This window comes from Brassica oleracea, chromosome C8 (genome assembly GCF_000695525.1).
Source record: "Brassica oleracea var. oleracea cultivar TO1000 chromosome C8, BOL, whole genome shotgun sequence".
NCBI classification, from domain to species: domain Eukaryota; kingdom Viridiplantae; phylum Streptophyta; class Magnoliopsida; order Brassicales; family Brassicaceae; genus Brassica; species Brassica oleracea.
In genome coordinates this window covers 6042438-6055731 of record NC_027755.1, presented here as the reverse complement: position 1 = coordinate 6055731, position 13294 = coordinate 6042438, and the positions used below count along the sequence as shown (strand labels likewise).

At 43.4% G+C, this 13294-nt stretch overlaps 2 protein-coding genes across 3 annotated transcripts in view; one reads left to right on the top strand and one right to left on the bottom strand.

Moving 5' to 3' along the window:
• The first annotated feature begins 2385 nt into the window (after positions 1–2385).
• Positions 2386–4248, top strand: LOC106308544. The gene is made up of 2 exons (XM_013745699.1): positions 2386–3238; positions 4019–4248. Exons 1-2 carry the CDS (start codon positions 2386–2388, stop codon positions 4246–4248), a joined length of 1083 nt encoding a protein of 360 aa, XP_013601153.1.
• A 7550-nt stretch (positions 4249–11798) lies between these two features.
• The window catches only part of LOC106310198 (serine carboxypeptidase-like 44), a 3818-nt gene continuing 2322 nt past the window's right edge, over positions 11799–13294 (bottom strand). The window contains exons 6-9 of one of the 2 annotated variants that reach the window (XM_013747424.1): positions 12899–13032; positions 12713–12805; positions 12507–12592; positions 11799–12130 (exon numbers count right to left, since the gene is read on the bottom strand). In XM_013747424.1, the coding sequence (XP_013602878.1) occupies positions 11988–12130; positions 12507–12592; positions 12713–12805; positions 12899–13032 (456 nt within the window). In that variant the 3' untranslated portion in view covers positions 11799–11987. Of the gene's footprint in view, positions 12131–12506; positions 12625–12712; positions 12806–12898; positions 13033–13294 lie in introns of both variants that reach the window. The other variant, XM_013747423.1, reaches the window with a different exon arrangement.

Here is a 13294-nt window from a genome sequence, read left to right as displayed (position 1 = left end):
CATCACGTACAAGAATCAAAGTCACAACCTTGTCTCGCGGCTCAGTATCGATCGATGTTCGTACTGAAGTATCGATCGATGTCGGATGAAAGATGTCGGTCGACGGGAGATGAGTGTATTCGGTCGACGGTGGTGAGCGAGTATCGGTCGACGGGACTAGTGCCTGGGTCGACGAGAATCGAGCGACGAACAAGCATTGTTGTCGATCGATGAGGAGCGTGCTTCTTTGCGGATTGAACGCTCCAAACTTGCAGGATCTGGTGAGAATAGCGGTTGAGTTTCCTTGTTGCTTATGGTACTGCTGGGCATGTACCTGAAAATCCAAGAAAAGAAAAAAAAATTTATGTCAGAATACTTAACAAAAATCAAAGCGCCCCGGCAACGGCGCCAAATTTTACGTCGTTGTAGTATAGTGGTAAGTATTCTCGCCTGTCACGCGGGTGACCCGGGTTCGATCCCCGGCAACTGCGCCAAATTTGATACCACTCAAATTACCCTAAGGAGTGATTTATACTCTCTCAAATAAGAGGTCGAGTTGTAATACTTAGGGATCGAATTCACAGGGATCTAGGGAACCTAAGGATTCTAATATGATTTGTTAAACAAAGATGTTTTAAGAGTTTTAAAAGTAAATTGTAGTTTTATATTGAACAAGTGTTTGTTCAATAGCAGGTTTTTTTTTTTGGGTTTTGGTGCTTAAAAAGGAAATAGTTAGACTAAGGGTTTTTATTGAGGAAAGTTGGAATTAAAATCCTACAGATGCCTAATGAGTTGCATGCATGATAATGTAAATCTCAACTATTTGATCAACAAGTCTTTTGGCTCTCGCGAGCATTGACTTGTTGCTATTAACTAGATCTGTGATCTCAACTCTCGTTATATTGATCTATAGAAAGTGTCGATCGATATTCCAATAGGCGTATCGATCGATACACCTTTTGCACCGTCGATCGATTATTCAAGTGTGATATCGATAGACGCGCTCTAGTCAAGGTTTATGCGCAGGTTGAATGAATGCTTACTAAGCTCACTAGATCAGCTCTCGCCTTGCTCATAGCAAGAAACATAGTTCTATTAGAATGTTTTCAGAATGAGAATTAAGCTATGGCTTTTATCAATCAATCCAAGGGCAAGCTCTAGGTAGCTAATCTAGACACATGCATTAATGAACAATTCTAAAGATGATTATCACAACTCAGCAATCTATAGTTGGGTCTAATCTCTCCTAACCTATTTAAACCCTAAAATCTAACAAGAGAACTACTCAGACATGGCTAAGCAATTCATAACAGCAGTTAAGTATAAAAACTTCATAGAATAATAAAATAGATATCAATGGAGTTCCAATCACAAATTATGACTTTGGATCTTCTCTCATATCTATCAATAAAACAATGAAACACAAAGAAAGCACACTTTTTTAAGAAAAGCACCCCCCCCCCTCCTTCCCTCTAACATGGCGGCAAAGCTTATATTATTAGGGTAAAACTCGTCAGGGGCAATCTTGTAAAATAGTAAAATCTTGGGCTTCAAGTCAGTTGTGACCAAACAGGCTTTATGCGCGCTTCGCTATCGATCGACACCATGTCATGCGTATCGATCGATTCTAGTTCTCCATTATCGACCGATTGTCGATCTCGATGGTCATCTCGGGTGCTTGCTCCAAATATCTCCAAAATGCTCCAAAATCATCACTTATCTCCAAAACACTTCTGATCTTATAAATATAATAAATAGACTCTATAATAATATAATTATTAGTAAAAATACCTATAGACTATGGTTGAAAATAGGTCAAATTGATAGTCTATCATCTAGGTCAAATTGATAGTCTATCATCTAGCCCAAACTCGAGAAGAAGTGACCGAGCTTCGAGGGATGGTCTCATCATTAATCGATAAAACTCGAAACCAAGAGGTCGCCTATCGGACCATTGCTAATCTACTAGATCAGGCCGAACGGGAACTCGCGGAACACCGAGCTAACGCCCGAGAAAGAAACCAACCACCATCCGATCCATCAAGGGGAACGCTAAATCTCCAAAATCCCGGAGTTTTCAGCACCCAAGAGTTCCCAAGCGCTCGATCCGGACGCTACATGGGCGAAAACTCACAACGACCCTCGCAGCAGGGCATGGCATGCCGAAGCTTAAGTTACAGCTGACTGGACAAAATAGATACCGGGCTACAAGGTCCGCGAAGTACGCCGATCCAATCACAAAACGGATACACGGGAATTCCACCATTGAGTCATCCAACCTCCGAGAATAGAACTCCACCTGCTACGGGAACTTTTCAGTAAGTGGGATTCGGTGACCCAATAGGACAAGCTCGACAGTACGACTCCCGTAGACCCATCGACGCGGATCCTCAAAGAGAAAACCCGATGATCCCGAATGAAACCGGAACATTCCAGAACTATATCGAAAGAAACGACGCCGAGCTCAAGAGGATACACGCCATCGTGCATATGGCGACAAGCTCCGCTCCAAACAAAGATATGGTTATCGAAGAAACAAGAAGGACTCCGTTCATGAATCGAATCACCATCGTAAGATTACACCATGTGGGAAAACTAAAATTCCCCGAGTACGCTGGGAACACAGACCCGAAAGCTCATGTACGAGCCTTCCGACTAGCGATATCAAGAGCGCATCTCAACGACGACGAAAAAGAGGCCGGGTATTGCTGCTTCTTCGCCGAAAATCTCACCAGAGCAGCTCTTGAATGGTTTGCCGTCCTAGAAGAAAACTCAATCGACAACTTCACCCAATTAGTATCTACGTTCCTCAAACAATACTCAGTTTTCATAGAAACAAGGGTCACAGAGGCAGATCTCTGGAATCTCAAGCAGGCGCCCTTCGAACCGCTGAGAGCGTACATAAACAAGTTCAGAGAAATCAAAGCCAAGAATTTGCATCCAAACGAAGTTGTGGCCTTCGAATCGCTGAAGAACGGCGTCTGGTTCTCATCCAAATTAAGAGAAGAAACGGCAGTACGAGCACCTATCTCGTTGGACGACGCCCTACACCGAGCCTCCTACTTCGCAACCCACGAAGAAGAGGTCGCAGCCTTAAAAGAACAGTACAGTGCGAACAAAAATAACACCTCCAAAAAGATTAATGCTCCTAAAGAACCAGCAACTAAAGGGCAGCACTCCTATGCGATAAACAATTCGCCGCAAAACAAATCGTCGAAGTACGATCTCAACATATTATGTGCCTTACATAACCAGAAGGGTCATTCAACCGAGGAATGTCGAGCAGTATTTTGCAGTCAAAACGAAAATAAAGAAACCAGCGAAGATACTGGAGAAGAAGAAGAAGTGCAAGCAACTCCGAAAGCCAACCGAAAAACTAAAGGCTCTTCGAATAAAAGAAATAGGGAAACCGACCTTGAAACCAAAGAAAAGAGTCGACATGATTTCATGGGCACCAAAACGCGATATCCCCAGCAAAACCGAAGGTCAGACCGAAGGAAAAGTGTGCATCGGCATCACAGTAGCAATCCGCACCTTAGTGGACCTCGACAGAGCCCCCCCCCCCTCTTTCTAGAGCCGCTCAATACAATCCAAATACAAAGTCTCCCTTCGGGAAAATCCCCAACTTTAAGAGAAAGCGTAAGATGGCAAAAATCCTGGAATTACAAGAGAGACCGATCGCCCCACAAATTCTGAAAAAAGACAGCACGCGAACGGTTAATCGCAACCTGTCTGGGGGACAGAAACACTACCAACTAGAACCAAACAAAGAATGGAGCTTCCCGGCTTATGAGAAAAACAAAAAACGAATCGACTTCATATACGGAGGCTCTAAGTTCTGTAACTCGGTTAACTCGATCAAAGCATACCAACGAAAAGCCGAGAACAACATAGGAATCAAAGAACCACTATCAGGTCCCGACCATGAAATAACTTTAGACGAGAACGAAACTCCAGATCTCGACAAACCACACAACGATGCCCTCATAATTTGACGACGTCGGTGGTTGCGAACTATCTCGGGACATGATTGACACAGGAAGCTCGGCCGACATCCTCTTCTATGACGCATTCAAAAGGATGGGATTCACCAAAGCCCTCCTTAAACAAGAACGAACCCCACTAATCGGATTCGCAGGAGAAACTACTTACTCCCTCGGATCAATCAAGCTCGCCGGTACCGCCGGAGAAGTCAGGAAAATCGTCAAGTTCATCGTGATAGATCGTCCAGCCCCGTTCAACGCAATTCTCGGAAGACCTTGGCTGTAGAGCATGAAGGCACTTCCCTCAACCTATCATCAATGCCTGAAGTTCCCAACTCCGAAAGGGATCGAAACTATCAGAGGAAGTCAGAAAAGTTCCAGAACCTGCTACCTCGCAAGCTTTAATGATATCGAGCCACATCCCTAATCGGCACTCAAGACCCCGAATAAACGTACAAACGTACACGAACAACAGAACAAACGACCCTACCCCTAGGGAAAAATAATCGAACTACGTTCTGACTTGATCCCTCGTCGAGGGTACGTAGGCAACTCACGACACGAGTTCAGCCACACACCAACCACAATGTCCGAAAGATGCATACCGAAACCCACTCAGAATACGCTGACACGACAACATCAACCTCGGACCAAAAGTCAAACGACCATCTTTGTACTAAATTTGTACCATACCAACATTTTGAATAAAATGCAAGTTTGATTCAAAATACATCAAGTTCATTAGATATCTCATATCCGCAAAGTGCAAATCCTCGAAACACTCAAAAACGGCTGGCCTCGTCATCGACGATCGAATCTTTGGCAGAAGAGTTCGCAGCCTCATCATCGACGATCCAATCTTCGGAAACCAGACGAAGATCAAGATCCGGGACTGACCAATCTGGAACAGCGGCCAAATTAGCAGTGGCCTCGCAGTCCTTCTCCATCTCTTTCAGACGAACGATCTCGTCTTCTACAACCAGCCCATCCTCCTTGATTTCGCTTAGCAAGTCGAGGTTGGCAACCACTTCGTGGAGTTGAATCTCGGCGGACAATTCCTTCTTCTTGTCAACCCATCTCTTCTCCAAAGAAGTGAGAACCTCTTGGAAGGCATTAGCAACCTCACGACGAGCGGCGCGAGAACCCCTACGGATATCCTGGTCACGATCGGCCTCGAGCTCCACAACCCTTGTCCTGAGGGCAGCGACCTCGGTCTCAAAGACCGCCCTTTCCTGACGAGCTCTTTTCCACTCGTCCCTCAAGACCATCGCCTCCCAGTCTTCTTCATGGCCTCTTCCTTGGCTGTCCGAAGCTCCTCTTTAAGCCTCCGGACCTCAACCTTCCCTTTCTCCACCTCGCTCTCGTTGCGAAGAGTGTGCACGCGATCCTCCATAGTCACTGCAAACACATTAAAAGCTTCCATAACCTGGAAAGGAGAAATCTCGAAAGTCAGTACCTTAGCACCCCCAACAGAAATATACATAGCTTAACAAAATCGACCTTGGAGCTTGCGACGACTGCTTTGGCGCAAGCTCCCTCCTCATCAAGAGAAGCGAGAGACGGATGGCGACAATCCATGGATCTCGTACGACGAGCAAGAGAAACGAGATCGCCTTGGTCCATAGATAAAGGACTATCGCCCTCAAGGACGAGCTTCCAACCCTTCGATTCTCGCTTAGAACGAGGCGGCTGCATAACAGCCTTCGACAATCGACACCGTTTACGGCTCGTAGCAACGGAGTTGTCCTGCAAACCAGGACTCAAAGGAACAGGGGATCCTCGGCCTCCTGGGGCGCCCTCATCATCCGAGTCCAGAATTGGGATCGGAGGTAGCCCGCTAGCGATCTTTCCCACCGACCTGGAGATACGAAACGACGACCTCCTCGCAAGCTGTCTCTCCAACCTATCAGAAGGAGGAGGATAGCTAGAGGAAGCCTCAACATCTTCCTGAGAGTGCTCTGCTTCTTCCTCAGAGATGCCTGTGACCTCTGGGGCAACACCCGATCCGCCCGGCATCAAGAAAGCACCTCGAATTCGAGCAAGATCAAAAGATGACCAATCCAAGCTACCTCTCTGGAGAGCTCTGATTAAACCCCGAAGCCTGTCAGTCATAGAAGATCTTCCCGAATGAACTGAAGCAAGCAAAAAAGAAGATAAAAATCGATCAAGAACTGCTTGCGCATGTAAAAAAAAGGAAAAGAAAAGAAAAAAGCAAAAATATCAAAGGGGAGCTCACCTATGTCCTCAGCCCAATAGCGGGGAAGTTTCGAGAAATCAAAGCTTCCCACCGTCGCTTCGTCGATCTTGAAGACGAAAAACTCTTCTCACCAGTTCTGATCACGATACGGGACGCCCTGTATGATTTGACGTCCTGGACGGGGAGACATGAGAAAAGTCCCAGGGTTTTGATTGTTTCGCTTTATCAGAACGAGGTGACGAAGCTCGTCGAGGCCGAACAAAAAACCCTCCTCACGAGCCTTGACCAGGAGCGCCAGAAGATGTTTCAAGAAATCAGGGCACATCTGAGTAAGTGACAAGCCCAGCTCTGCTAAAATACTAAGGACGGGCTCTGGGATCGGAAAGAAAAGACCACAGGTCTCAAAGAAGGAGATATACGCCCCACCGTATCCATCACGAACAGTTTCTGGAGATTCAGACGTAGAAGCTAAATCAACTACAACGGCCCGATCAACGCCGTGAACGGTGTAAAGCTCCTCGAGCCGGTCAGCCTTAATCGTCAGAAGAGGATAGAAGAAAGATTGAGCCATCTTATCAAAATTCAGCAATTAAAAGCCTTTGATCACAAAAGAAAGATAGAGAAAGAAGAAGATTGAGATAGCAAAGGAACGTTTTCGGGCACTTATAAGCCAGCGTAAGCCCTAACGGCTCTATCGCTAAGCCTAAGAAATTAAATGATTCGCCCTAAGGCGGCGCATATAGCCGTTGGACAGATAAACCATAAAAAATGCGCGAAACAACGCATGAAATCTATGATTGATCATCTCTCTTCAATCAGTCCGAAGAAAAGAGATTGGGGTACAAATGTTAGACCCAATTTCGGTCAACTACGTAGTTGGGCCTGAGAAACTTGGGCCGCGCAACCAACGAAGAAGCCCGACTCCAGCGAGCAAGAGGAGATCGATTCGAAGAGCCGGAGATCGCAGAGAGGTTGAGAGAAATCCAGAATCAATCCGCTATAAGAAGAGATTGATGGACACGAAGGAGGACACAGAGAAAACCCTAGAGAGAACCACACACACATCGACCTCATTTCACTCTGCTTTAAGTCTTTTCTCTTATCGACTTCGTTTGTAACGTTGAATTTCGTTTCTCTTGTTGTATTCGATCTTATTAATCAATAAAGTCTATTTTTGCCTACTAGAATAGGATTACATTGTTGTGTTCTGAAGATATCGTTGCCCACATCATCTCTTCTTCTCTAGATTAAACTTTCAATCACTACAAAATACTTAGTGTAGATTTTAGGATCTACACTTAACTGTCCTTGTCTCCTTAAATATGGTGTTGACTCTTAAATATGGCGTTGACTCTCTTTAGGCTCGTGGTGTGCATTTGCCCTTCTATGTTTCATCATTACCCTGGTAAAACTTTGGACTGTTGGACCGCAACCTAAGGCATGTTTATTGGGGGTTCTTAGAATGGGGATCTTAGCGTAATATAAGAACCGTCTCTTAACTTTTAACTAAGAAAAACTAAGAGCCGATTTTTAAATAAGATATTTAAGAGTCTGTTCTTAGCTTTTCTTAGTTAAAAGTTAAGAGACGGTTCTTATATTAGGCTAAAAAACTCATCCTAAGAACCCCCAATAAACATGGCGTTATAGAGTGTTTGGAAGGGAGTGAAACCTACTTCCAACAGTGACCACTAACACGTTGAGCTCAGAAAAAATTTGATAAGGAAAGTAGATTACATATTCCATAACTTGTCAATGTGTATATTCTCTCATTACTTCTTCCTAAAATATCTCCTCTGTATCATTCTATATATTGTACATTGTTCTCTTCTAATGATATCATCACATTCAATATCTTTATGGTATTAGAGCTTACACGATACCTACTGACTTAAAACCCTTTTTTTTCTTTTTCTCTGCCGCCATGTCTACATCTGAAAACAACTCCCCGGTCGAGATCATCTCCACACAAACACCCACCCAAAATCTCCTTAATATCAACATGAACAATGTTTCTAAGCTAACAGCTACCAACTACCTAATGTGGAGTCGTCAAGTACGTGCCTTACTTGATGGTTACGGCTTGGGAGGCCACCTTGACGGATCTATGATCGTCCCTGCTGAAACTCTCAATGTCGATGGAGAGATCTTTGTGAATCCAGCCTACACTATCTGGAAACGCCAAGACCAACTCATTTACAGCGCCCTCATCGGTGCCCTGTCTGTCAAAGTTCAACCCATTGTCTCTCGCTCAACCACTGCATCTCACGTGTGGAACACTCTATCTTCCACCTATGCCAAGCCAAGCAGAGGCCACATCAAAAAACTTAAGCAACAATGAAGAACTGGAAGAAAGAAAATAAGACAATTGATGCGTACCTTCAAGGTCATATCACTCATCTGGATCAGTTGGCTATTTTGGAAAAAGCTGTTGATCATGAAGATCAACTTGATCTGATTCTTGATGGACTCCCTGAAGAATACAAGACAGTTGTCGATCAGATCGAGGGCCGTGACACACCACCAACAATCACCGAGCTTCATGAAAAGCTGTTGAACCACGAGGCCAAGCTACTCGCCAGTACTGAGGTCGTCTCCTCCCCTGTTCCTGATACTGCTAATGTGGCACAACAAAGGAACCACATCAACAACAACACGTTCAAAAATCGTCAGCGCTCAAACAACAACAACTTCAGGAACAACTACAACAACTATCAAACTCAACCGAGAAAAGATAGTCGCTCTCCAAGACCATACCTAGGTCAATGCCAAATTTGTGGTGTTCAAGGCCATTCCGCCAAAAGATGCCCTCAGCTTCTCACGCACCAGTCCTCCAACCAAATAATGACGACTCCATTCAAACCTTGGCAACCAAGAGCTCATTTTGCAGCTGGATCATCCTATGGGCCAGAGAATTGGCTCCTTGACAGTGGTGCCACACACCATCTCACATACGACCTGCAAAACTTGTCATTACATCAGCCTTATCAAGGAACTGATGACGTGATGATCGCTGATGGTAGCAGTCTCTCAATCTCTCACACTGGTTCTATATTCTTGCCTTCTAATACTAGAGCTTTAGCATTACATAAAGTTCTTTGTGTTCCAAATGTTAACAAGAATCTCATATCAGTATACCGCCTATGCAACCCACGGCCCAGCTAAATCCACTTACAAATACTTTGCCTCCCAACCCAGCAAACATCAACCAAAATATAAACCCAACGCCACCAACTCCTATTCCGGCCCAAATAACTCCAAACCAAGCCCAAACCCTACAACCAACAAACACATCCATAACTCAGCCCACAAACACTTCATCGTCGTCTCAAACACATAACCCCGATCCCGTCCCAATAACTCAATCTCCACCGTCTCCACCATAAAATGTTCATCGGATGCAAAACCGTTCCAAAAACCATATCCTCAAACCAATCAACAAATTAACCCTCACCGCACAACTCCTCAAATCTCCGTCCTCAGAACCGCGAACAATCCAACAAGCTCTAAAAGATGAACGATGGGTCAAAGCTGCTTCAACTGAATTTGATGCCATGTTACGAAACAGAACATGAGATCTTGTTCCCCCACATCCAAGTCAGAATCTGGTTTCCTGTAGATGGCTCTTCACGACAAAGTATCTACCCGATGGAACAGAGGAGCGTCGCAAAGGGAGGCTAGTTGCTCGAGGATTCAATCAACGCCACGGAATTGATTATGCTGAAACGTTTAGTCCGGTAATTAAATCAACAACCATACATACAGTGCTTGATATTGCTGTGAAGAAAAATTGGGCTGTGAAGCAACTTGATGTAAATAACGCCTTCTTGCAAGGGGATCTCACTGAAGAAGTATACATGTCTCAACCTCCAGGATTCATTCTCCAGGATTCATTGATCAAAACAAACCCCACTATGTTTGCAAACTCAACAAACCAATCTACGGCCTCAAGCAAGCACCGCGGACCTGGTATCAATCCTTGAAGACTCACCTTTTCAATGGCGGCTTTATAAACTCTGCAGCTGATACCTCCTTGTTCATCAGGCGGGCAGGTCCTATATTGACCTATGTCCTTGTCTATGTGGACAATATTCTCGTTACAGGGAATGATCAGAGAGTCATTGCCATGGTTCTTCAATCTCTTGCTGATCGGTTCTCAATCAAAGATCCCACTGATCTCCATTACTTCCTTGGAATCGAAGTAACACGCATACCTCAAGGGCTTCATCTTATGCAACGGCGCTATATACAGGATCTCCTAGCCAAGAACAACATGCTTGATGCAAAACAAGTCGCCACTCCACTCCCGTCTTCACCTAAGCTCACACAAAGTACTGGTACACCTCTCTCTGATGCTACACAATATCGGTCAGTTGTTGGCAGCTTACAGTACCTGGCGTTTACAAGGCCTGACATCACGTATGCCGTCAACAGACTATCCCAGTTCATGCACAAGCCCACAGATGAACATTGGCAAGGTGCAAAACATGTTCTCCGATATCTTGCCGATACCCCAAGCCATGGTATTTTCCTCAAAGCTGCATCACCGATGACACTACATGGATTTTTTACGCTGACTGGGCCGGGGACACTCACGACTACATCTCCACCAATGCCTATGTACTGTACCTTGGCAGTAACCCTATCTCTTGGTCTTCGAAGAAACAAAAAGGGGTGGCTAGGTCCTCGACAGAGGCAGAATATCGTGCTGTTGCTAACATCACCTCTGAGATCACCTGGATCACATCGCTCCTCTCTGAACTTGGCTCCAAACCACCAGCGGTTCCAGTTGTCTATTGTGATAATATTAGCGCAACATATTTATGTGCTAATCCCGTGTTTCATTCTCGGATGAAGCATATAGCTTTGGATTATCATTTTGTTAGGAATCAGATTCAAGGAGGGGTTCTTCGTGTCTCACATGTATCTACAAGGGATCAACTTGCGGATTGCCTCACAAAACCACTCTCACGCCAACATTTCCCGCAGACAAGGATCAAGCTTGGAGTTAAAGTAGATTACATATTCCATAACTTGTCAATGTGTATATTCTCTCATTACTTCTTCCTAAAATATCTCCTCTGTATCATTATATATATTGTACATTGTTCTCTTCTAATGATATCATCACATTCAATATCTTTAAAATTATCATGTTCTTTTGCTTTTAACTCGATAAAAAATTATCATGTTTGTTTTCTTTTTCTTTTTCCCCTCCCCACTAACACAAACTTTCTTGTCCTTCTATGTTTCATCATTGCCCTGGTAAACCTTCGGACGGTTGGAATTGCATCTCTAAAGAGAGTTTGGAAGGGATTGAAACCTACTTCCAACAGTGACCCCTAACATGTTGAACTCGGAAAAAAATTATCATGTTTTCTCTTTTAACTCGACAAAAATTTAGCATGTTTTTTTTCTTTTCATTTTGCTCCCCTCCTCCCACCAACACAAACTTGCTTGTCCTTCTATGTTTCATCATTGCCCTGGTAAAGCTTCGAACTGTTGGACCGCATCTCTAAAAAGGGTTTGGAAGGGAGTGAAACGTACTTCGAACAGTGACCACTAACACATTGAGCTCGGAAAAATATTATCATCTTTTTTTCTTTTAACTCGGATAAAACTATCATGTTTCTATAACCGACACATATATTATGACGCATTCAATAATGCTTCTAACTGAAATAACGAATCCCATCTCCAAGAGCAATACATTTAAAGAAAGAACAAAACATGCACTGCATTGTTCATAGACTTAAACCACCATTTTGACCAACTCCAAACAAAAAAAAAGAAAAGCCTTCCCCTTTCAATCATGAAGAGGAGGAGGTGATTTATTTGGCAATCTCCGGCCAAGCACAAAGCTGCTGAACAAATGCAAAGCTCGTGAAGGCTGCGCGTATGGCACCATATGAGCAGCTCCTCTGACAGTTGCGAATGTCAGTATATCCCCATACTCTATTACCCATCCGCCAACCTACATCACGTCAAATAAGTTTACAATTGGGGGGGTAGACGTAAGCACCGATCCAAACATTAATAATGCAACTGTCGTAAGAAATTTACATCACATAAACGAAGCCAAAATAAAAACAAAATTTAGTCTAGTCGAATTGAACATAGTCGATTAAAAGTGAATTCATAAACAAAAATAAAATTGTACACCTAAAACTTGCAACATGAGTCTTGCATAATTATTTTTATTTTCATACTTTCCCTACCTTTAATACGAAAACACCCAACCAAATGGAACCTTGTTTACTTTCAACAATCGAAAGACAAAGAAATCGAACCAAGGAAAAAACGAATGTTCAAAATTAAGGAGGGCAGAGCATATTTTCTGTGGAGCAAACCTGTCCTTTGTGGAACCAAGCTCCATAGGGAACTGTAGTGTTGAAGTTGAGATCCTCTGCTAATTCTTTTACAAGAGTCCTTGAACCTAGAAGAGGAATCACTGAATCTTCATCCCCACTACAATTTGCGATTTGAATAAGAACAATGTGTGTTTTACTAGGTAGAACTCGAAGAATGGAAAGAAAAAATTGTGTGTGCACATTACCTGAAGACCCAAATAGGGATTTTCCTCGTCAGGATTCTCTTAAGAATCGGAAGTATGTTCATGTTCCCGTCAGTGTCACTGTAGTTCAAGAGGCTGTGAAGGTGAGACATAACCACAGAGTTAGAAATAAAATTCTGAGATGGAGATTGAGATAATGAGATCAAAATGCGTGAAGTTAAACATTACCCGCTGCACATAGACCATGAATATGGCAGATTTGTTCGGTTAGCATGAAGAGCCTGTTGAACCTCAGGAAGACTCAGATACAACTGCTCTTCGTAGCTCATGCACACGTCCACCCCAACACTTATTTTTGTACCCTAAAATCATTTTCATAGCATCTTTACATAAAATCATCTTCATAGCATTTTTTGTAGGTAAAAAATATTTACACTTGGAGATATTAACAAAAACTATCCGTTCTCAAATGCCGGCTCTTTCTCTTGTTTTTGCAATTTTCATAAGCATATTCAAAAAAAAACTTTCTCAAAAAACCATAATAAAATTTATTTTCAGATAAAATAAAATTTCAGCCTTCAGAAATTACTTTAGCAAAAAAAAAAAAAAAAAAAAAAAACGAAA